Genomic DNA, 26,209 nt, shown 5'->3' on the forward strand with positions numbered 1-26,209 from the left:
TACAGGGTTTTTTTTTTTTAAAGAAGGAACTCCTTTGCATATTAGACTACACTCCCCTGATGTAGCCAATCCTCCAGGAGCTTACAAGGCTCCTCTTACAGGGCCTACTGTAAGCTCCAGGAGGACTGGCTACATCAGGTGAGTGTGGCCTAATATGCAAATGAGTTCCTGCTCCAAAAATGTCCTGGTTGTATATGAAAATACTCTAAGGTGCCTGGGCATTTTTCAGGACCATTCAAGCTTCATGGAGACAGGATTATTACAAATTCCCACATTGTGTTTCATACTGATCCCTTTCATCTTTGTTGACTCAAATAAGAAATTCAGCACATGCCCTGTCTGTCTGTCTGTCTTCTGCCTGCCTGTCTTTTTTATTTCCATAAAAACTATGCAAAAATACTGTAACTTTGAGATATAAATAATACAATACATTTTAGCCAGCTCTTGCTAGATCATCATGATCTGCAGACATTCTTAGAGTTGGCTCTAATAGACCTTCTCCATGGATGGAAGGATTTCTGCCTATGGAGCATGACTATCTTGACTCCCCATTCGACTGCACTCACAAAACACTGATTTGGGGTGGGGGGGAGGAGAAGTCCCCTTTCCCACAGGACCAGCATTTCAGGATGCATCTTGGGCTGCAAAGGGAGAGCTCCAAGGGCAGAAATCTGTATGTGGAAATGCTACATTGGATCCAAGACTGTGACTTTCTGTACTGTCAAGCTATTCTGAAGGAAGGTTTGAATAATTTTAATGGTTTGAAAAATCTCATATTTGGTAAGAACAGAGGTTCTGTCAAGGGTCAGTATGGCATGCATAAAAAATAGTTTGCACAGTAACAAATCCCAGCACCATAGCAAGAGTCAATGACTGATGGTTGTATTGTCCAGTTAATAACATTGGTGAGATCTCACAGATTAATTGTCCTTGATTCTAAATTCTGTTGCAGAAATACCATCTGCCAACCAAAAATTACAATGGACTATGAAAAAAAGATTGGAGGAACCCTAAGCCTTTACAGAAGTAGATTTAACTTGAATATGTTGTGTCAGAAATTGAAACACGGATACTGAAAAATGTTTTTTAGCTAAATGTAATCTTTGGGAAATTTAAAATTAAGAAAGAGAAAAAATCTTGGTGGATTTTGAAAAACAGCAATCTAAAGTCATGTCATCCTTTTATGACTCCGCTTTGCTTGAAAGAATCCCTGATTCCCATCTCCCTCCCCTTCAGCGTTGCTGCATACTAAGTAGTCAATGTTAAAAAGAAGAGCTTACCTTCTGCATATAAACTCTAGGAAGCCCTTAAATCTTGGCTGGATTAGGTGTGTGGCTGCAAAACACTTTAAATAGGATATTGGTTATTCCTTCTCTAAATCAATTCCTTATAATGAGGAATGGACTTGTAAGGTGATTTAATAGGCTGAGCAGACAATGGAGATTAGGAATCAGGAATGTGCAGTCAGGGTTTTTCTCCCCCCTCCCCCCTTCCTGGAAAAAGAGGGACACTGGAAAATTAGAAGAGTGCAAAATGTGTCTAGCACTTTATAGAATTTGTCTTTTAGACAGATAGAAATGGATGGTTGCACATCAGAACCTGCACAGCACAATGTGAGTCAAGGCTGAAGTTGTGAGAGGCTTCTAGCTAGGACACCAGAGGAGAGTGATCTCTATTACAATTGCTGTTTTCTGATCCATTGCTATTTTCTGATTAACTACTGGAGATGACTGTGCCTCATCATCACTAGTTTCTCTTCACAGCCTAAACAATTCCAGTGGTTAAAGTTTTTTTAAAAAAAGAAAAGAAAATCACTATGAAAGATAATCCTGAAATTCATTGGCTATGAGAAGAGACATGAGTGTAGGAAAAGGATTGCAAAGTATCATTTTCTACCAACTATTTTGTTTTGATGTTCCTGTGGCTCCAAGCACAAGTATTTCCCTGCAATCCTGTGCATTTCCCAGCCCTGCCAGAAAATGGTGCATGGGATCAATCTGGACTAGAAAAGAAGGAGCTTTTACACATCACATTAGATAATATTTGGAAATTAAGGAGAGTAGATGGGTATAGACTCGAATGAACACACAGTAGAGGTATAGTTTTGGGGAGGAGGAGGGGAGGGAGGATCAACTACCTCATTAGCAAAGCGGCAAGCCAGAGAGGAAGAGCAGAAGGAAACCACGCACCAATTTTGCACGTTTAAATCCCTAAGGTTCCCTGGGAAATTTCCCTCAGTCAAGCGGAGGTGATAACAATGTTGCAGTTTCTTCATAGCTCAGCGCACTATTGCAGCACGAGGGACAGAGCCGCTCAGCCTGGCTGCTTCTGCCTCTGAAGAGCGCTGCCCAGATCAAATCAGGTTTTCAGCACCACGGACAGAGACTCGCCGGCTGGAGTGACTGACAAGCATGGAGCCCACTCGTCCTGCCATTCAACCTTGGACTTCAGACATCTAGAAGGGAAAGGATCCCATGCCTTTTATGCTATATGTAAGATAAGCTACTGGTTCTGTCATAACTGGGGTGTGTGTTTGCTTTTAAGAGCTGGAGATTTTTTTTTTAAATGTGACATTCAACTTGACAGTTTTGTTTGTTGTTGTTTTTTAAATGCTTCAGTCATCATTCCAGAAGAAATACTATTGATATAAGCTAAAGGAACACATTTTCTGTAATAAAGGAATCTCTTGGTGATCTCTTTGTCTGAAACCACACTAAGTTTGGGCAGCTTAATGGTGCATATTTATTCATAGTCTTAAAAAGCCAATTGAGATTCCTTGGCAATGTCTTGCAGCTTCCCTGTTTCTCTATGTGCACTGAGTGGCTTTTACTTTTAAAAGAAAATCATGGTACACTGGAAGTAGGGGAAGGGGTATAATTATATTTTTAAGCTTCTTACCACTGCACTGAACTCATATCCTCTAGGTCTTATTTTAATGCTGCTTTCTTCAAGTTTTAAGAAAGTGATTGTTAGGTAATTAAAGTTGTGTTAACTAATAAAAATCAGGGTATAATTTACAAAGTGACTAGTCTGTATACTGATATTTAGAATATTTATACAGTCTACTATAATGGCAAAATTATGCTGCCATCTACAGGGAAAATAATTTTCATGGATACTACCAAGAATGTAATGCATAACCAATATTTATGTGAATATGGTTATGTGAGTAACATGATCACACGCACATATTAAAATTCTGTCACTTTAGAAATGTGGAATGTGATACTAAATAAATATATTTTCTGAGGTCCATTTCATCCAGATTTCATCTAGCTTTAACAATACTTTTAGGAAGCTCTGACATAGTTCAATTAATACCAGTAAACTGGGATGGTGAAAGGGTTTTTTGCACTGGCTTCTACATTACCAAAGATAAAATTCTAAATTTATAGGGGGGGGGGGGAATCTTACTGAGAACAGCACAGTTTCCTTACCATATTCTTGTGATTCATTTCAATTGCATATTTGCATTTTCTATACATTTTAAAGCAGAAGTCAAAGCTTTTTGAGCAGGTGGATAAGAATGAAACTGACAGTAAAAATGGAAATAAATACTGTCATCTGTCTTGGAATTCCAATAACAAATGTTTAATGTACACTGAGATCAATTTCTTAAAATCATTATCTACTTTGTCAAGTATAAAAGACTGGAGGAAAGTAAACTGAAATAAACATGAGTGATTAGGGGTTCCAAACTTGAGTTTCAAATAAAAGGAAGTGAATATATGAGCAATTAACAAAAGTATGCATAGAGTTATATTTTTAAAGAATAGGGACTAGTGGCTTTCAGTGTGCTTTCTTGTGCTTCCACTATTTATTTTGGTGAGGTTTGGGCAGACATTCATGCAAGCCACCTTTGAAACTGATGGAGTGTGCACAGTAATACAATAGATGAGATTCTGTGTGTTGATAGGGCCATTCATGGAAAATTGTGGCCCACTGCCAAGTTAATTTCATTCTAGAAATATTGTGATTGTATCCATATCTCACTGGAATGTTTATTCATTAATAGCAGTAAATAGCTGAAAGTTGCATCTGAAAGCTTTGTCCATAATTGCATCCCAAGTTAGCCACAGAAAGGTGAAGTAAAATATGAAAGGAACTATCAGAGACTAGTAAAGGCGAAGGAAGCTTCAAAGCACTTAAAAGACTAGAAAGGTGATAAAAGTTTATGAGGAGTATTTACAATGTGCAGGGGACGGCACAAAAGTAGAAGTCCAAAGGTGCTTATTGAGCTGCATCAACAGAGGCTGAAACACAGTAGGGTTAAACATGAGGCAAAATCTCAGTTGCTTATGAGAGCTGGATGAAAATTCATCTATGTCAGACAAGTTGGAGGTAGCTTGCATCTGAGGAAGTGAGATCTGACTTATGAAAGCTCAAGCTGGAATAAATGTGGTTCGTCTTTCAAGTACCACTCGATTTCTCTTTTATTTTGTTATAATAGACTAAGACTGCTACCCCTATAGAATTAAGCTGGAAGCAGAGCAACAAAAATGTTTAAAGGTGGATGAACATGCAAATGGATGAGTTTTCTAATAGAAGGAATGATAAAAGTACATTGTGGAGTTTTATGCATTTCTCTCTATGAGTGGACTTTGGTGGAGAGCCATTAGTGAATATTTTTGTTCAAGGACCCATCAGTCCTGTAGTCAATGAGTATGAAGCAAACACTTATTTTTATTTGTCTTCTTGCAATAGAGCTGTGCCATTAGGATTCTCAAAAAGTATAAGACTTATTGAAGATTTACCTTCATGTGGGTCCTGGGCCATTATGCTAGGGATGTCTTAAATAATCTTTTTTTTAAAAAAACAACAGCAAAATGTAACAGCTTCTGAAGAAATAACACAAATAATATTTAATACACAGCTGCTCCACTGTTCTCATTGATGTGTTGACCTTAAAAAAATTCATCTTCCAATACTTGTTGTGCCAAAAGGCTTGTATCCTATTATACCACCAAACAAAGTTTGAAACATAATGAGTTTGAAGTGAAATTCCTCCAGCCTGAAGAGGTCTCCTTTCAACTTGAATGGCTCTTCCTCCAAAAGAAGAGCCACTTAAGCTTGAGGAAGCCTCCTAGGCTGGGGATAGATAGGAAATGTGTATAATCTCTAGGTCCAATAGCTGCCTCCTTTCCTCAATACACACTAGATGTACTCAAAAAAGCAAAGGAAAGAAAAAGTTGTGAGAACCAGTTAAGTCATTAAGGGAGCAAACCTAAAAAGGTCTATTCAGAAGCAAGTCCTATTTTATCCAATGGGACTTTGACTTAAGAATCTTTTCAAATAAGAGTGAGTACTCAAATATTGATGCAAGAGCTCTCAAATATTGACCAGTCCAGCAAGAAGTTGATGCAATAAACATTATTTTTGCAGTCTAAATAACTATGTCAAAAATTATAATGGTACATAGTAACTGATGCACCAGCACAATCAAAAATCTGTTGTGCCAAACAAGTGTTTTCTATAGCAGACTGAACTTGCTACAGTTTCTTGACTGCTTTAGCCTAGGAGACTCTCCAATTACGTGCTGAATGCTCTCAATGACAACTGGGGCAGAGTTAGAACTCGACTGGATTTAGGGTTATGTTACCAGGGGTGGGATCGCACTGGGAATTTGGTGCAGCAGTATCCCAGCTCTGAAAAAGCCTGTACTCTTTGATGCATGCCATGGCAACCATGCAGCCTCTGCCCAGCTGCTGGGAGAGGCATGAGCCACACACACACACACACACACACACACACAAGAGGTTCATTTAGACAGCCCCTACGTGTGTGGAGTGAGTGCATTGTGTGCCCCCACTGTTCAGAGTGCTGTGAAATGCACCCTGCATGTGCTTTAGAGATTTAAGAACATAAGAGAAGCCATGCTGGATCAGGCCAACGGCCCATCAAGTCCAACACTCTGTGTCACACAGTGGCAAAAATGTTATATACACACATACACTGTGGCTAATAGCCACTGATGGACCTGTGCTCCATATTTTTATCTAAACCCCTCTTGAAGGTGGCTATACTTGTGGCCGCCACCACCTCCTGTGGCAGTGAATTCCACATGTTAATCACCCTTTGGGTGAAGAAGTACTTCCTTTTATCCATTTTAACCTGTCTGCTCAGCAATTTCATCGAATGCCCACGAGTTCTTGTATTGTGAGAAAGGGAGAAAAGTACTTCTTTCTCTACTTTCTCCATCCCATGCATTATCTTGTAAACCTCTATCATGTCACCCCGCAGTCGACGATTCTCCAAGCTAAAGAGTCCCAAGCGTTTCAACCTTTCTTCATAGGGAAAGTGCTCCAGCCCTTTAATCATTCTAGTTGCCCTTCTCTGCACCTTCTCTAATGCTATAATATCCTTTTTGAGGTGCGGCGACCAGAACTGCACACAGTACTCCAAATGAGACCGCACCATCGATTTATACAGGGGCATTATGATACTGGCTGATTTGTTTTCAATTCCCTTCCTAATAATTCCCAGCATGGCGTTGGCCTTTTTTATTGCAAACGCACACTGTCTTGACACTTTCAGTGAGTTATCTATCATGACCCCAAGATCTCTCTCTTGGTCAGTCTCTGCCAGTTCACACCCCATCAACTTGTATTTGTAGCTGGGATTCTTAGCCCCAATGTGCATTACTTTGCACTTGGCAAGTAGATTTGCTACTGGGAAGTTCCCAGTAGCTATTTAATCTGGTCCCATCCCATCCTAAAATGAGGTAAGTATGGGTGGGACTCAGGGGGCAGATGTGCTTGTGTGATCATGCACATTAAATCTGGAGGGGAGGCATGGCTAGGCCAGGCCAAACCCCTCATGTGATTGCACCCCAAGTGTGCATCAAGAAGAGATATGAACTTCCTGTCTTGTCATAAACGTATTTGTGCACACGTGCGCACATGCATACACACACACAACGAACGCAATAAAATGATGGGACCAGTTTTAAGTAGAGAATTCCTACATAGAAGAGGATGGCATAAAGGACACATAGCCAAAAATAAACCAGATTGGAAAACAAAAGGATTTCACATAAACTCTTATTTATTGCATGAAATGTTAGAATGCAAAGGAATTTTATAGAATCTTTCTATTCAAAATAGGTGGCAATTGTTGCAGAATAGGAATATATTGCTCTTAGCACCTAATAATGCTGGTATGGTCCCTCTGCATAGGAACTCCTTGTTGCTAAGTATCTTTTTCTTAGGTAAAGACCATACAAAAATCAGATTATAATCTATAGGGCTGTTGTTTTTTGTCCCCATCCAGACAGGGAGACCCATGGTAACGGATCATATGGATGAACACTATAATTGTCATGCAGGCAAAAATAAATTTGATGTATGGCTGTGATACCACCATCCCCACCCCATTTTGGGCTGTGAAACTTGCAAGGAATTGTAATAAAGGCAGCATCAGGAGTTTACTGTTTACCAAAATATTGTTCTCCTATGCCAGTCCTAGAAAAGCACCCTTCTTTAATTGCCATGTCTGATGAGATTGAGCGCTAGCAGCCTTCATAAAATATGCAAATACAGTATAATTTAAATGCAAAGTGTCATTAAATAAAAATGTGAAGATAAGTGCAATCAAGTCACAATTAGATTTTAAGAGACTGTATTGCACTTGCTCCATACATATGATTAGTTTTTAAACCAGAGCAGAGCAACTATTTTTAAGTCAACAACAACAATACAACATGTTGACTTTCTCTTACTGGATGATCATTTGGCCTTCTTCCCATTTATAATTCACATGTATTCTAACATGCATTTGAGAAAATGTTGGCTAAATGTCACCTGAAATATTCAAAATTATGAGAATAAATTTTACTTAGACTTTTTGTTGTTGTATGACCTAGATCTAGCTGTAAGCTTTCTTGTTCTAATGCAGCTCCTATGTTTACAAATGCAAATCTTAACAGATCTTGTGAGAGTTACTGTCAGTTAAAGCTTGATACATATATGCACATTCCAAGAGTTAAGACGGGCCCCTATCCTGTCACGCCCTGACCTAGCCATTGTAATCCATGCAATGGTCACCTCCAGGCTAGATTACTGTAGGTTGCTCTACACTGGGTGCCCTTGAGACTGACTTGGAAGCACCAGCTGGTTTAGAATGTGGTGGCATGAGACCTGACGGGAACGCTATGGACAGTACATATACAATCTGTGCTGCACCAGCAACACTGGCTCCCAGTGGAATATCAAGTCAGATACAAGGTTTAGTTTTGACTTCTAAGGCCTTAAGTGATCTGGGACCTATGTATCTTTGGGACTGCCTCCTTTGGTATGTCCCTAGGAGAACATTATGCTCTACTGAGAACAACCTACTGGTGGCCTTTGGCCCTAAAGATATCTGTTTGCCCTCATCTAGATCCAGGGCTTTTTCGGCTCTGACTCTGATCTGGTGGAATTCTCTGCCAAATTCCACCAGAGCCCTGTGGGACCAAATGCAATTCCACAGGGCCTGTAAGACAGAGATATTCTGCCAGGCCTTTGGCTGAAGGCAGTGATGGTTCCATAATAACCCACACTCTCCTCTTCTCTTCTTTTCTCCTCCATCTTTGTTTCAGCCCACTCCTCACCTGCCTGTGAGTCTATGGCACAGTCCAGAGCGGGATAGTAAAGAAATATCTGGCACCATCTAAAATGTATATTTTTAAGCTGTTCTTTTGGTCTCTGTTTTTAACTTGTTTTTGTTGGTTGTAAATTGCCTAGAACCATATATTGTAGGGAATAGCTGATTCATAAATTGACTATATAAATAAAAATAAAATAAATTAAATATGATACTGTGGTCAGATGTGTATGTTATAAGGTTAGTCTTATTTAATTGCATTTTGGGTCCTTAATTAATTGAACTTAATTTTCTATTTGAGTAACTATGTTGTCTGTCTGTCTGTCTGTCTGTCTATCTATCTATCTATCTATCTATCTATCTATCTGTCTGTCTGTCTATCTGTCTGTCTATCTATCTATCTATCTATCTATCTATCTATCTATCTATCTATCTATCTATCTATCCATCCATCCATCCATCCATCCATCCATCCATCCATCCATCCATCCATCATCTATCTATCTATCTATCTATCTATCTATCTATCTATCTATCTATCTATCTATCTATCTATCTATCTATCTATCTATCATCTATCTATCATCTATCTATCTATCATCTATCTTTTACAGAAAGAACTATTAAACCAGCATTCCATGGATTTGTATGCTTAAAAGTTTAAGATAGCCCTCATACAATCTAGTTCTTTTGCCACACAGGATATCTTGGATGTAACTAATCCCACCCCCATCCTCCCAATTTTTGCAGTTAAATTGTTTATATTAACACATGCTTATATGGTGCATGCATATACATAAAACTGACCACTGAGGAGGCCTTGGAGGCCAAAATGTTTGTTCCTGTTTTAACATGGTTCAAGGTTATCAACCTAGATATATTGGATTATTGGCCCCGTTTTATTGGTTTTATTGGTTTTTAACTTTGAACCAGTAAATGTATCAGGCTATATAAATTAAAGACTTGGCTACAAGAACATTCCTGTGAATGAACTAATTTCCACCAACCTAGGAGAAGCATTTTGGAGAGGGATTGTGAGCTGAAAATCACACTCTAGGGGCTGAATTTTTTCCATCAATTGAATTACTCCATTGGGTCCAAACCATAGGGAATTGTTCCTTCAGATATTGAGATATGTTCCTTCAGATATTGAAATATGTGCAACAAGACTAGGGTTGTAAGCAATATAAAACTGAGTATAGTACAGAATCCATGGGTTCTTATTTAGTCCATGTATTTCAGTCTTCCACTTGTCCTACTTAATTTTCCTTCAACTTTTTCTTAGTGCCCCTAAGGGTAACAGATTCTGAAATTTTCCACTTAGCACAGTGGCTACTAATATTTTATGAAGGCAATTCCAGATGAGTAACTGTGTTAGTCTGCTGAAGCAAAAAAGGAGTTCTGTGGCACCATAATGACTAACCAAATTTATTTCAGCCTAAATTTTCATGAGTCATAACTCACTTATCAGATGCACTGAAGTGTTCATCCATTAGGCTGAAGCTTTTATATTCAAAACAGAAAAGCATGTAGTAATGGAGGAGAAATTTTAGAGAGAGGCCGATTTAAAACAAGACCCAATAAAAAGAGCAATCAGCTCACTCTGAGTGTGGCCCACTCCCAATTTTTGTTATTTAGTCAAAGTAGGATTAACATAAAATCTGATGCAAGATGAGCAGATACTGTAGGGAGTTAAAGAAGTGTAGCTGAACAAATTGGCATCAGTAAGGGATGGGATTAAAAATATATTAGTACCTATAGTGAATAAAGAATCTCAGGTCACTGCTAAGGCTGGGAAGAGATAAATAACTTTGGACTTGTTGATGAATTCTAATTTGACATTTACCTTTGGATTCTCCTTTAGTTCTTCTGTAGGTGAATTTAAGATCAACTTTAAGATCAGCTATGTACTGGAAGTTTAAAATAGTTACAGAGTGGCTTCTGAATATTGAGATTTTCCATGTCAGATTTATGTCAATTTATTCTTTTGTGTAAGGACTGATCAATATAGAGAGCAGACTGCACATATTACATTGGAATAAATTAATCAATGAATTTAAGATGCTATCAGGCACCTAGATTTGTTTCAGGTCTAGTTCCCAATCTTCTGGTTCATTGTTGTAGGTGAAAATTTCTTTTATGTGTGTAGGCAAGGAAAGACCTATCATCCAAGGCCTGTGAGAGAGAACCAGTTGTGAGACAGGATAGACATATTATGTGATTAAATGGAACTGAACCTCTCAGTCCTTTAGGATGCTTTGAAAATCTGTACCAAGTTGATCATAGATGCTGACTTCCTGTTCTCAGCGGGAGATGGCAGTGTTGATAACAAAAATGATTATACTACTACATTTATCCCTCTGTCTAGATCTGGTCTATGTATGCAATAAGGGTTTTTGCTTTCATAAAGAAGTATGACTGGAGTGAATGTTGACTGCACATTTTGTCTTTGGGTTTCTGGCAAGGTACATTAGATAAGACTAGCTTCAATTTTTTTTTAAAAAAAATACAAATAAAATAAAATAAAAGCCAGGGCAAGCACCAGAGCATCCCAGATCCTTTGATGTGAATACTCTCCTCCTATTCTCGAATGGCAAAAGCTAAGATTGCAATAATGTTGCTGGGATAGCTCAGCAGTTCCTTGTGTCTGGACTGTCCCATATCTGTTTGGTGTCTAAGAGCATTTACTGAAACACCAATATGATCAAAGTAGGAGTCAAGTGCACCTTTAAGACCAATAAAGTTTTATTCAGAACGTAAGCTTTTGTGCGCTCCAAGCACACTTCATTAACTTGTCTGATGAAGTGTGCTTGGAGCACATGAAAGCTTGCATTCTGAATAAAACTTTATTGGTCTTAAAGGTGCACTTGACTCCTACTTTGTTCTACTGCTTCAGACCAATATGGCTACTCACTTGGATCTACCAATATGATCAGCCAACTAAGACCTTCACAACATAGTTTCCACCACTTTAGCCCTGGCCAAACAAAAATATCAACTGATCTAAACTAGGGTACAATCCAGAAGTAAACTGTCATTCTAGAAACTCTGATCTGACCTTTCAGACTACAAGAGATAATTCCAGACAGAAAAAAATGGCACTTCTAATTCTCATTAATTTTATGCATTTACTAGAATCTTGTGTTTTTAAATGATATTTGACCAAGACAAAAAGGACACTAATTAAATTTTACAACATTAGAAGACTTCCACTTCCTTCTAGTGATCATAATGCATGGTGTGTGTGTGTGTGTAAGAGAGAGAGAGAGAGAGAGAGAGAGAGAGAGAGAGAGAGAGAGAGAGAGTAGTAACCATTAATATCATCAAACAGAATAAGAATTTGCTCCAATTGAATTGCACCCAATGATTGCTATCACTCTCCCAGGACTTCCTCTTGAGTAATCTCATCATTCCTTTATATCATGCTTAGTACACTCAGTAAACATCTATACCATTATATGAAGTTTCTGAGACCCTTAGGGATTCTTTAACAAGTAAATGGTTATGATAAGGAACATTTTGTAATTTTTTCGTTATTAAAATGTGACATGAGTCTTCTGCCAGAGATCTGCCAAGATTACCCATTTAAGTTTAAGGATCTATTAGAGAGATTAATTACTTTAGGGTGGCAGCATGGGTTATAAAACCCTCCTACATTTCCAGTTTTAAAACAATATATTGTAAAGCTGCTGAGAACCTAGAAAACAGTCTTGCCATAAATCACTGAATCTATGAACCTCTTTCACCTGTATTTAATTGTTGTGGGAATTATTCCAAGTAGTATTGAATTATTGATCATATAATTTATTGTGGTAAATTCTACTTTGTGTGACTCTCTGAAGGTGCAATTCACAATGCAAACATTTTTTAATCCATTAAACTCTGGATCAAACCTTGTGATTAAATAAAACACAGCAAACAAAAATTTGAAAAGGACTTCCAAGAAACAAATCTATAACACACACACACACACACACATCTACACACACACAAAATATGATTTAATCATAATTAACACAATCCTGGCAAAGTTAAACATATAAACTCCATTAATTTCAGTGTCAGAGTTAAGCACATGTCTCTCTTTTATTGAAATCAATTAGTAGTAAAAGTGATTTTCCCAAAATAATACAATGCCCTAAATAAACAATAGTTTCTAGAAAACTATTACATTCTGATCCATATTCTTACATTTTCATTTAGGCTTGGAAACCACAGCTCTAAAAACATGCATCGGCGGCACACCACTCTCCGGGAAAAGGGGAGGAGGCAGGCCACCCGAGGCCCAGCCTACATGTTCAATGAAAAGGGCACCAACTTGACTCCAGAGGAAGAACGCTTTTTAGATTCAGCAGAATATGGCAACATTCCTGTGGTGCGGAAAATGCTGGAGGAATCCAAAACTTTGAATTTTAATTGTGTTGATTATATGGGACAAAATGCCTTGCAACTGGCAGTGGGCAACGAACATCTGGAAGTAACTGAACTGCTTCTGAAGAAGGAAAATCTGGCTCGTGTTGGTGATGCGCTATTGTTAGCCATCAGCAAAGGATATGTGCGCATTGTGGAAGCAATATTGAACCACCCAGCCTTTGCACAAGGACAGCGCCTCACTCTCAGTCCTCTTGAGCAAGAACTACGAGATGATGATTTTTATGCTTACGATGAAGATGGAACACGCTTTTCCCATGACATTACTCCTATCATACTCGCAGCTCATTGCCAGGAATATGAAATTGTTCACATCTTGCTACTGAAAGGGGCACGGATAGAAAGGCCCCATGACTATTTCTGTAAGTGCATTGAGTGCATTGAGAAGCAAAGGAAGGATTCCTTCAGTCATTCTCGATCAAGAATGAATGCCTACAAAGGATTAGCAAGTGCCGCTTATTTGTCTCTTTCTAGTGAAGACCCTGTTCTTACAGCTTTAGAGCTAAGCAACGAGCTTGCAAGATTAGCCAACATTGAGACAGAATTTAAGGTAACATAAAATGACACCCTCCCCCCTTCTGAGACTGTTAATGGTACAATGCCATGTATTTTGTATGGGTAATTTATTGGCATTTTTAGGGGTTGTGGGAAAACTACAGAAAGTAACCAATGATAGAACATAGCAATGAATTTTATTTCTGTCCAGTATTATGTTATGGATGGCTATGCATCAGGAGTTAAAGAAAGATGAATGACTTTAGTTTTTCATAATGGAAACATTTTGTTTCTCCTTGACTGATTGTCAGAGTCTAATAGAGTTTCACATTGTAATGAACTCCTTGAAAAGTTAGTTTTCATACGTTTATTTACTTTATTGTTTTGTGAGGCTTGTGATGGCTATCAACTCAAGCTTTAGGAGATGTCATTGAGGTTACTGTGTTTTTAAGAAGGACAGACTATTACTTGGTCATGTTTTGGTTTTTCAACTGTTCTAGAAATCATTGCTTGGTGTTTAATCTCAATTCACTTATATACCCCATCACAAAACCTGCATTCCTGAAATATTGAATCAGTAGCTATTTGCAACTTTAGGAAGATTTAGTGCTATCAAGACCTGGTCAGTTTGGCTGTCAAGGGGTGTCTGGATAACTGTACCCACAGAATATGGTAATATGTAAAATGCTTTTCAGTAATACTCAAAAGTCTCTAGCATTTTTTGTTGGAATCCGGTTGTATGCATAACACATTCATTTTCATATGGTCCCACTTTACTCTCCATTATTTGTGATATTGTAATAGTGCTTTGGAGAGTCAAAATCAGAGAAATTTGTAGCAAAATGGTATCCTTGGAATAGCAGTTCCCAGTATCCTTAATGTACATCTAGGAACAGTTAGGAAAATTCAGAGGGAGCAGTGTTTTAATGTCTATTGTATATTTGTAGAAATTACCAGGAAGACTGTAACATTTTTATGGGTAACAAACTAATTTTATGAAACAGAATGAGTTTCTTCATAAGCTTGTATCAGTAAAGGAAGGAAAGAAGCTCTAGACAGGACTGTAATGTGCTTGATCCTATGAATTATTACTTTATTACTTAAGACTGGACCATATAAAGAACAAAGATTCCTAAATGGAAATGTTTTTGGACAGGAGGTAGATTAGGGATGGACACAAACTTGGAAAATGGTGGTTCATGTTAGTTTGTGGTTTGTTTGATTGTACAAACCTCTAAACTTACATGAAGCTTTCCATTTTCTGGTTTCTGGTTTCTTTGGTTTGGGAGATGGTAGAACAGTCCCCTCATGAGACAGAGATGCCAAACTCACTGGTAGTCTTCAGCAGGCTCTCCTCCACCTGCAATCCAAGTTTAGCGAAGATATATAATTTTTTTTGCCACTGTGTGAAACAGAGTGTTGGACTGGATGGGCCATTGGCCTGATCCAACATGGCTTCTCTTATGTTCTTAAAAAGAAGATATTGGATTTATATCCCGCCCTCCACTCCGAATCTCAGAGTCTCAGAGCGGCTCACAGTCTCCTTTATCTTCCTCCCCCACAACAGACACCCTGTTGTGGGGAAGGAAGATAAAGGAGATTGTGAGCCGCTCTGAGATTCTGAGGTTCGGAGTGGAGGGCGGGATATAAATCCAGTATCTTCTTCTTCTTCCTTCAGACCCTACAAGAGGAATTACATGTCTATCAATGCACAGTAAACAGATATTTATTTGCCTGAAAAGGAAAGAAAATGTAAAGTACAGTGAATTTAAGAAATAATTTGGTGTAACAAAATCATAATGAAAGGCAAAATGTCTCAATTCTGTTTGCAAAAACAATTGTGAGAATTATTATGGTGGTGGCCTGTTAAATCAATTGTGAGGATTGTTATGGTGGTGGCTTTGAAATAAACCAAAGAAACAGACCATGCATTTCACAGTGATGACTACAAATTTAAGAAAGCAACCACTCTCCTAGTGTAATGAGTAAACCTTCCTGCATTCCTTTCAAAACAAACACATGAAACCATGGGTCTCTTTGCCTGTTCCAAAGCAATACACTAACCACTAAATCACAGGGCTATATTGAGATGGCTATTCTCTTTGATACCCAGCCTCTATAGGTTACAGCCCTTTGACTGAAAAGTACAGAAGTTTATTTATTCTAAATGTCAAGTGAAAACCTTGTATTCCAGCCTAAGACTTTTAATTTTTTTTTTAAATTTAAAATCAATTTAATTATTACTGAAATGAGAAAATACAATAGAATCACAGTACAAAATATAATTGCATATTGGAATGAAATCAGGCAGAGAAATACATCCATATCACTCCTTTCCCAATATATTTTAAGATTAAAAGATAACATTCAATTTCTGAGATTCTCATCAGAGTACTTTCAGAATGATTAGATAGTCTCAAGCAACCCACATTCAGAGATTCAGGGGCATTTTTGGTGTGGCCCAGTTATGTGAAATCCACATCATCATACTACAACCTTTCGGTTTGCAGCTTCTGATGGTATGAGGTTTTTTAACTCCTGGCTCACAGATTTTTGACTTCGCTCACAAAAAATGGCCCCAGAGCAAACTAATTTATGCAGTAGCTCACAACTTTAATGCCAGTAGCTCACAAAGTAGAATTTTTGCTCACAAGACTCCACAGCTGAGAGGGAGTATTGCCTTCAATTGAGGTCTGTTTTGAGGTTATACTCACTGGTACTAAGTACCTGCACTGGGGGGAGAGGGGGCTTTTGCAGGTCCTGATGGAGGAATTGTTGCCAATCGGCACATATATGAGTACACTTTTTTTAACCAAACAGAGCATTGACTATCATACTATAAACCTCTGAGTTTAAAAATGAGCCACAACTCATTAACTTAAAAAAAATGGCCAAGAGACTAAACAATTTGATGTTGAGTACACATGGCATATATGAAACAAAGATGGAATGAAAGGTGTTTTTTGATCATAGGATTCCCTCAACTTTTCTTTCTTTCTTTCTTTTTTTTTTGGGGGGGGAGGTAAGAAATAAGAAAAAAAAACCCAGTATATCTAAGACATGATGGAACAATACTTAAGAATGGTGCTTAAATGCATGATACTTAAATGTGCTTTTAGTTCCTCTTTTTTAATGCATAGCAATGTATGGCTTCACAATTTAAAGATGGCTATTGAACTCTAACCCTGACCTGGATGGCCTGGCCAGCCCAATCTTGTCAGGTCTATGAAGCATAAGTAGAGTTAGCCCTGGGAGAACACCAGGGAAGTCCATAATTGCGATGCAGAGGCAAGCGGTAGCAAATTACCCTTGTTTCTCTGTTGCCTTGAAAATGCTAGTGGGATAGCATAAGTTGGCTGTGACTTGACAGCATTGAACCACTATTAAACTCTGAAGTTTATTTCTTGCTTTACATCCTTACATATACATCAAAAGTGCTAAATTTGACCCCTTTATTTGCAATTTTCCCCATCTATAGCTTTCAAAGAGTATAGGTGAGATCAAAGATTTCAGGTTTTCACAGCTGGTAACATCATTAGGGTTTGTAGACTCTTTCGGGATCAAGTGCCGTGTTCTACTGGAGAAAGTTTTCCTTCCAGACGTTTCGTTCTCAGCTGCGGAGAACATCCTCAGTGGCGTTGCAGCCGGAGCAGGTGCTCTGACCTTCTTGGCTGCTGTGCATTGAGTGGGGCCAGGGCTGCTGGAGAGCTGCTATTTCTAGACTGGAGGGGGTGTGATGAAAGGGCAATTGGTTTGTGGATGTGCCCATTGTTTGGTGGGGCTTCCTGGAAGGGTAGTGATAAGGAAACTGGCTGTTGAATGTGACCATTGTTCCGTGTTAATTGCTGGGAGGGTTGGAAGGGGTTTGAAGATAAGGAAGATGGTTGTTGACTGTGCTGATTGTTCTGTGGAATTTGCTGGTTGTTCTGAGAACTTCTGCAATTTATAGTCTGTAGGGTGTTTTGCAGAGCTGGGTACCAAGATTGGTGGATGAAAATGCCTTCTTCCTTTCTGTTAAAATTGTGCTGGTGTTTGTAAATCTCAATAGCTTCTCTGTTCAGGCGGGTATGATAATGTGAGACCGTAGAAAGGACTTCAGTTCTTTCAAAGTGGATGACGTGGTCTCCTTCTTGAAGTGCATGTTCAGCTACAGCTGATTTTTCTGGCTGAAACAAGCAACAGTGTCTCTTTTGTTCGGTGAGACGGGTGTTGATACTGCGTTGGGTAGTGCCAATGTAGACTGCACCACAGGAGCAGGGTATTTTGTAGACTCCAGGGGTTGAAAGTGGATCTCTCATATCTTTGGCCAAGCGCAGCATGCGGCAGATCTGTTGTGTGGGCTTGAAGACTGTGTCAACATTATGGCTTTTGAGTATAGGTGAGACTTCATTTCAACTTGGCTTCATCACTAGGCTCCCTCTCCTGCTCCCTTTTTAAGCTGCATAGGTCTGTATCTCTTTGTCACTGAGGATAAAACTATACATGACAGTCAAATGTGTATATAGAACAAATTTTGAGTCCAGTGGCACCTTTAAGACCAGCAAAAGTTTATTCACAGTATGAGCTTTTGTGTGCATGCACATTTCTTCAAATACACAGAAATGGAAGTTTATGGTTCATATATATAGGCAGACGCCTCTACATAGGTGAACAGCAAACAACTTGATTAGCATATAACTTAAAGAAGGTGTTTTGGCATATGCAAAAACTAAAGAGCAATGACAAGATAAGTTTATAAATCACAGTATACTAATTATGTGGGGAAACAGTGGAGCAATAAATATGTCAAAGAAGGAGACTAACATACAAAAGTATCCTTAATTGTTAAGAGTAGTTGAAATTCTGCTGTTAAGGACCATTTCTCTCCTCTCAAGCATGGAGTTAGCTAACAGCCATCAGCTATCTAACAGATAAAAAAGAAATACACTAAATACATTAAAATATAGAGGATGTTTAGCCCTTCTTGGTAATTTACTGTATTTCTTTTTTTGGAATACTATACTGGAATAGTGACTGCAATGTAAAGCAATGGAATCTGCTCTCTTGACATAACATTGCACTCCACCTCAAAGGTGATGTTAGCTAACTCCATGTCTTCTCTGACTATAAATTGTGCTCTCCCTAACCAACTTTTAAAACAAAGACTGCAGTCCCATTCTGCTGCTGCTGCTGTGTCATCGTTGTCATCATCATCATCTAAATTTCTGAATCATTTGATAAAAATCAGAGAAAACCAAAATAAATAAACAGCACTTATACAAGAGATTTAAAAGAATCCAACTGGTGAACTAAACATTACATCCAATTCCGCACTGCTTGGCTACCTCATGGGCAGGAGAGAATAGGAACACGTCTCTGGAGAGGAAGGAGTTGGTGCCAGCTAAAATGGAAGCTGTTGCTGTCTTCAACTGAAAGCCTGATGGAACTTTTCTGCCTTAAAGGCACTACAGAATTGCATAAGATCTTCCAGGGCCTTGAAGGTATTTGGCAGAGAGTTCTACCAGGTTAGGCCAGGACCGCTGGCAGAGCACAGGTTGTATATGTGCCATCTGTGATGTTCCCATCACTTGCACATAATATGTAGTTTGTGCAAAATGTATTGTGTTGTCTAGCAACAAAAGCAGTATGATATGGAAGCCATGAATTTATTCAAGACTGCAGCTCCCAGTCTTCAGAAGGAAAACCTATGCTAAGAGATTTCTCTTTACTATAATCATATAACGTCACCTGTCCCAAGATGCATTGCTCATACCAGGTAACAGAAAGTAGACTAGCATATAGATAGATCCAAGTGGGCAGCCATGTTGGTCTGAAGCAATTGAACAAAGCAGGAGTCAAGTTGCAACTTTAAAACCAACTAAGTTTTATTTAGAACATAAGCTTTCTTGTGCTAAAAACACACTTCTTCAGACAAGGGGATCAGATATAGTGATACCCACTATACCTGATCCCCTCATCTGAAGAAGTGTGTTCTTAGCACACAAAAGCTTAACGTTCTGAATAAAACTTAGTTGGTCTTAAAGGTGCAACTTGAGTTCTGCTTTGTTAGACTAGCATATATTAGGTTGCATGATAATTTCTCAGCAATACCTTCTTCTGCTCTTGTCAAGTGAACTTAAGTGAACTCTAATCTGGAGAAACAGATTTGATTCCCTACACCCCCATATGAAGCCTGCTGGGTGACCTTGAGCCAGTCACAGCAATCTGAGAACTGTCCCAGTCCTACCTACCTCACAAGGTGCCTGCTGTGGGGAGAAGGAGAAGGGAAGACAATTGTCAGCCTCTTTGAGACTCCTTTAGATATAAAAACTCTTCTTCTTCTTTTTCTTCTTCCTCTAAGTCCTGAGTGACCATAAATGAACTGATGTGATTGAAAGTGAGATTGGATCTGGGTTGATAAAGTTGCTGTGTTCATTATAAGGAATAAATCAATGCCTTAGCACAGGGGTGGCCAACAGTACGCTCCAGATGTTTTTTGCCTACAACTCCCATCATCCCCAGCCAGCATGGCCAATGGCTGGAGCTGATGGGAGCTGTAGGCAAAAAACTTCTGGAGAGCTACTGTTGGCCACCCCTGCCTTAGCAAATGCACCAACTTGTTTTGCGATTTATCTGTGACTATCCAACAGCCTTTTAAACTTGGTCTGCCTCCCACCAAATCTCCTGAAATGTATTCTCTGCACATTAAAGGTTTACCTTTCCAGAATTAGCAGGGAATGGCTCCGAAAAGGAAACAACTGAGTATTTCATGTTGTCAGCAAAACAGATCAATTTATTTAAATCTCTGTGACTTCAGTACCCAGAGAAAAAAAGTCACACTTAGAAATACTGGGAGAAAACATCACTGGTCTTAACTGCAGCTCTTTTATTCCTTAAACACAACTCCAAAACCAGACAAAATAATTAACTGAAATAAAATGCATCACCCTGAAATGCATTCATATTTCTTCCTGTCTCCAGAGGTACATGTACATTTTTAAAGGGGTAGAAGCCAACAAGGAAAAAAAATGAGTTTTGACAATAGAGAAGGGAGTAGCAAGAAGTGCTCACGGGGCATTTATACATGGTGAACATATTAAGCGCTAATGGGTAAAACAGCAGTGAAACAAACCTTGCAACAGAAATCATTTTCAAATTCACAGCTATTGATTGTCTAGTCATGTTTTCAGTTCTGAAGATAGGTGCTAATCCTAGTTAATATTTAACAGCAGATATCTAAATATCAGTATCTTCATCTAGGAACTGGTAGCTGACCCCTATCATAGAAATAGAGGTCATCAAAGCAGAAAAGAAACTGGGATATGGGTGCAATAATATGGGGAATGAAAAGTTATACGTGACCAATCTCAGAAACTGGATGCAATTCATCCATTTTTCCCCCAAGGATCTTACAATTGATGTTTGCAAATGTAATTCGGAAAAAAGCACTGGCTGCTATTCCTTTTGTCTAGGAATCTCCCTTTGGGACTGAGGGACTGTGATGTTGAAGAAAGATTGTATAGAACAGTACAACTGCATATATTTCTCAAGTGTGAAGCTCAGAGGTTCCAGTGGGCATTTTATTTGAGGGAATGTGATATTCTCATTCTGGATAGCTGAAGCTCAATGAACAATAGCACAAGAAACAATCAACCTGATAAAGCAAGGACATTTGGTGGCACAAGGAGGGCAAGGAAAACTCTGAGGTATATTTGCTTGGGTGGGGGATAAGGTTTGGCAAGCAGCAAGCAAGCAGTGAAAGGCAGACTGCAAAGGAAAATTTGGCCTTGCTGGGTAGGCACTGGGAAGAAATGAGAAGGCAAAATCTCACCCCGTCCTTCAGGACTGGTATACCTACCACATATATGCAATCCTAGTGGGTATAACTTGTGGCCAATCAAAAAAGCCCAGGGCCTCTTTTCTTCCCCTTTCCTTTATGGAAAGGAAAGGGCACAGCTCTCTCTGTGCCCTTATTATGAAAATACTGATTGCTTTGAAAAGCTGAACCCAGTAGAGTCATGAGGCAATAACAAATGAAACAGGAAGCGTGCTACCCAAAATGGCCCCATCTCAATTTTGGGGAGTTAGCTGTAAGATCAGGGTGGTCAAGAGGGTACAGAGATCACACACCTTTGTATACCGAGGCTGGACTTAGTAAGAAGACTCCAGATTTTAAAGGATTTTAAAGGTTTTTACTGAAAATATATTGGTTTACAATCACACTTAATCAATCAAGAACTAAGAAAATAAGGAGTTAAAATAGAGATGTTTAGGAAGAGTTATGGGTGATACTAGCTTTCTAGATATGCAGATGTCCATGTAGAAGGAGATGAAGAGAGACATGCACGACCAGAATGTCACACCAAGGAGGCACAAAACAAGCATTAAGGTGGTGTAATCTATCTAGGCACCCTCAGATTGCACACCGGGGCATGGTTTACTCTTAGGTTTTATAGGATTTTGAGAGGTGGACTCCTGTCCTGCAATGTAATGGATTTAACAACTGTTGATGGGTTTTCTGGAGTAAATTGAATACACTCCCATTTTAGACAAAAGATGGGAATGGGTTCCCAGTGGGGGTCAGGCAGGATCGTGATGGTTTAATGTTTTAAATTATTTTTACTTTGGTACTCTGAGGAGGAGACAGGAAGGGTGAGTGTGTGTACAATGGATTTGTACAATTAGCATAGGTATCACACAAAAAGGAACTGGGGGGGGGGGGTTCTGGAGACAGGAGAAGATCAGCCAGAAGTTGCTGGCCAGCCTTTAGAATGCAGATACATCGCCTTATGGAACTCATTGTCACTGCCCTTTCATGGCATGATGGGGGGTAGGGGATGACAGGACATAGCCTTTGAGGATGCCTTTTGCAACCTTAGACAGAAATCCTTTGTATGGAGCTTTGGCTGGCTCTTTGGTTCAGGCAGAGAGTGTTCTCACTTGGCCAGATTTTTTGGATCTTGGGTTTGGATCAATATTGGGGACCACTGCCTTTTGGAGTTCTTTCATGAGCTAGGCAGTGCCTCTTGGCTACAAGGGGGAGAAAATCGTGGATTTTTTTTGTTTGCTTGTTTCATTAGAGACTGTTTGGATGGAGAATTTATTTCATTTCATGAAACACCCCATTTTAGTAACTGTTGTCATTATTAACTAAAGAAATGCAGAAGTCTAATGGGAGGGTTCCAAGTCTTATCTCCAGGACCGATTTACCTCCAAGACTGAGTCATCCATTGCAATATCCATGTAGTGGACACATGGCCCATGCACCTACAGTTCTGTGTAGGAAACTCAATTCTAGGCACTTCAAGGCTCAGTTCAGATTAGGTTTGCAGAGCACAAGGTGAAAGGGCTTTAGTCTTCCTCCCACTCTGTTTTTCTGATCTTAAATGGCCCTGGAGAGTTGCTGTTTGCACCACTGGGAAACTTATATGTGGGCATCAGTACACACCTGAGAACTGAGCTTCTAGCTGGTTAATCCCTGAAAATGTCAGTACAAAGTTCACACAAGGGAACATGAAGACTTTGTCATGTATGAATTGACCCTTATGGACCATCATGGCTTCCTGCAAAATGTATGTACAGCCAAAAAATGAGAACATCCTTTTGACATTTTTTAGAAGTGTACGTGCAGATATATGCATTATTTCATAATGTATGCAGCAGATTATGAAGAAATGGCAAGATGGGTCACCCAGCCAAGGTGTGTGTGTGTGCATGTGTATATGGCATGTTCAATGTCTCTAGAAGCAGAATTATGCTACCAAAAATACTGTGAGAAGCAAGTAGCTTCTTTCGCAATACTTCAGGGGGGAAGCCTTGGTTATAAAATGCTCCATTTCATTTCTACACTGCTTACAGTGTTTCTGAGTATTTTGATCGATTGTTTTCAGGCCACTAAAGTTAAACACAGCAAAGGAGGGAAGGCATCAGCAAAAAAAACATAATTCACCTGGCAGCTAGCCACAAACCCTTAGGGAGACCCACCAAGTAAACCACACAGTTTAGAACCCCTGCTAAAGCCAACCAAATGATACAGTTTTCAAAATGCGCAGCTATCTGGACACGCATCTTGGCTTTTGACTTTGTAGTGTCCTGGTCCAGTGCAAATATTTTCAGCTTGGATAGCTTCATATCACTGACATTCATTCTTGTACTCATAGTGGACTTATGGGCTATCGATGATTCTTAAGGGAACTTTTTGTTCATGGATATTGGCATACAGTTTGGCAGTCATTGTTTTTATACACCATGTCAGTGTCTGTACCTTTAAATGTTTCTGCTAAGCACCTGTGAGCACTGCCTGGTCACCTGAGCTGTTGCTGCCAGCTCTGAATAATTTATGTAAATGTTCAATATTATTTCTTGAAAATTCATTTACTACAATTATAGTAAAAACAAAAACAAAAATTCTGACAGTTTCCCTCAGCGGGATATCTGTGTATTGACATCATCTAAAATAAAAATTGACAGGAGATAGATGTGTACAGAAGAAGAATTATGTACTGTTAAGTCAAAACCAACTCATGGCAACCCTATCCACAGGGTGTTTCAGGAAAGATATGAGCAGAGGTGGTTTGCCATTGCTTTTCTCCACTGAACAGCAGCCTAAATATTACTGTGGTTGGCTATTCTGTGAACAAAGGCTACATGTTACAAGTTCACAGCCTGAACAAAGTCTGGCATGAGCAAACGATTAGGTAAAGATGTTTTCCTTTAATCTTTCTTTAACATTTTGGGAGAGTTAACAGAAGATGAAAAGCAACTGGCAGATAACAAAACAATCAATGTGCTGGATTTGCATAATTAGAAAGCAATTTGCACAATATGTAAACTAGGCTTCTTAGAGTCAGGGAACTAGAATGTCGCAATCCTATGTGGGGGGTGGGAGCAGAATGTTCAGTCAAATTGATTTTTAGATTTCATAATTTGTAACCATGTGTGTGTATTCCAGAGCCTCATGTACCTTATCTACTATGCGCCTCTACTAATATCTCAGCACTTCCCAAAAGGAAACATAGCATTTCTAATATACAACCAGAATTCTGAGAACTATTTGTCAAGAGAATCCTATCTGTGTGTATTAGCAGATAAGGAAAGATATATTTCTGCTAAATTTATTTGTGCTATAATTTTAATGATCATAACCTCTGCCCTCTAATTGTTTCAACCAACCTCTAAATCTTATTCTCTATTAAATGTGTGGTAAGAGCCTAGATCTGTTGTGATCCTGCATGTTTATGTGTGTGTGGGGAATGTTCTATTGAGCCCAGTAGCACCTTAAAAAGGTAAAGGTAGTCCCCCGTGCAAGCACCAGTTGTTTCTGATTCCGGGGTGACGTTTTCATGGCAGACTTTTTATGGGGTGGCTTGCCATTGCCATCTACACTTCCCCCCCAGCAAGCTGGGTACTCATTTTACCGACCTTGGAAGGATGGATGGCTGAGTCAACCTTGAACCTGCTACCTGAACCCAGCTTCCACTGGAATTGAACTCAGGTCGTGAGCAGATAACTTGGACTGCAGTACTGCAGCTTTACCACTCTGCACCATAGGGGCATGAGCTTTCTTGAGTCACTGCTCACTTCTTCAGTATCTCACAAAAGCTCATACCCTGCCACAAATTTTGTTAGTCTTCAGGGTGCAACTGGACTCTTGCCTTTTTCTACTGCTACAGAAACATGGCTACCCATTGCGATCAATGTTGGAAGGAGTTAATTTCTCTAATGAGCATTGGATTCACCTTTGAACATTCTATCAAGCTCACACTGAGACTGTTTTAACATCAAACGTAATAATTTTATAATGATGTGGTGAGATCTCATCTGCAGGTTCAAAAATTCAAGTAAACATGCTCTCAAAGATGTTTAGGTCACAAATGCTAAAGTGCTGTTCCTGCACATATTCCATTCAAATTAATTAAGCTTTGGTTTTAGATAGACTGAACCCCAGATATAAACTTAGAAATGTTTAATTACTTTGACCTGTGTGTCACAACAATATCATTTGTATTTTACAACAACAGTTAAATAAGTTTAAATTCTACTGTGGCTTAGTAAATATGCAGAAATTGTACTCTGGCTAAGGTTAAAATGCACCTTGTTCTATTTAAATTGAGAGCAGCAAATGAGAAAAGAAAGAATCTATTCTCAGGTACAACCTTCCTTGTCTCTATATTAATCAAACAGTATTGCTGAAGATGTTTCTTGCATGAATAAGTTGATTACATTTTCTGTAATAGCTTGGACTGAAAGCTAGAACTTGATCCCATGCAAGAGGTATAAAATGTCACCTTCACATGAAGGAAACTGCAGAGATTTTTGTTTTATGGTTACCATCTGCACATAAGCAGGTGACTCATTTCTTAAATTAAGAAATGAAATAAGATCAGTAGGTATAAAAATGGCTGGATTCTCACTGATCTCTTCAAATGATCGTATATTTAGCAAACATTTTGATGACAGTGGGCTTGTGAATAATCTGTCATACATGTCAGACTTTAACGCTGCTAAGTGAAGAGGCCCAACACAGGTTGAATCTTGATTGGTCTTACTTTTCAGCTGCTATGTGCCTCTTCCTCTGTGTTACTTTCTTCATTCCAAATTACCAGGCTTTGTTCTTTTCTCCAAAACTCATTTACTCTGCATGTTTAAACTTCTTTTGGAGAAAGAGCAACATTCAAATCTTTCCATTTAGTGATATAAGCAGAACAATTTTTTTAAAAAATCA

The 26,209-nt window shown here is 38.9% G+C and overlaps 1 protein-coding gene across 1 annotated transcript in view; it reads left to right on the plus strand.

Annotated features, from left to right (window-relative positions):
* Positions 1-2,164: 2,164 nt before the first annotated feature.
* The window catches only part of TRPC7 (transient receptor potential cation channel subfamily C member 7), a 255,159-nt gene continuing 231,114 nt past the window's right edge, over positions 2,165-26,209 (plus strand). Inside the window, exons 1-2 of the mRNA XM_060240416.1 lie at positions 2,165-2,492; positions 12,784-13,561. Coding sequence (XP_060096399.1) covers positions 2,491-2,492; positions 12,784-13,561 — 780 coding nt within the window. The 5' untranslated portion in view covers positions 2,165-2,490. The remainder of the gene's footprint in view (positions 2,493-12,783; positions 13,562-26,209) is intronic.

The sequence above is a fragment of the Heteronotia binoei genome, chromosome 5 (assembly GCF_032191835.1).
Source record: "Heteronotia binoei isolate CCM8104 ecotype False Entrance Well chromosome 5, APGP_CSIRO_Hbin_v1, whole genome shotgun sequence".
Lineage (NCBI taxonomy): Eukaryota > Metazoa > Chordata > Lepidosauria > Squamata > Gekkonidae > Heteronotia > Heteronotia binoei.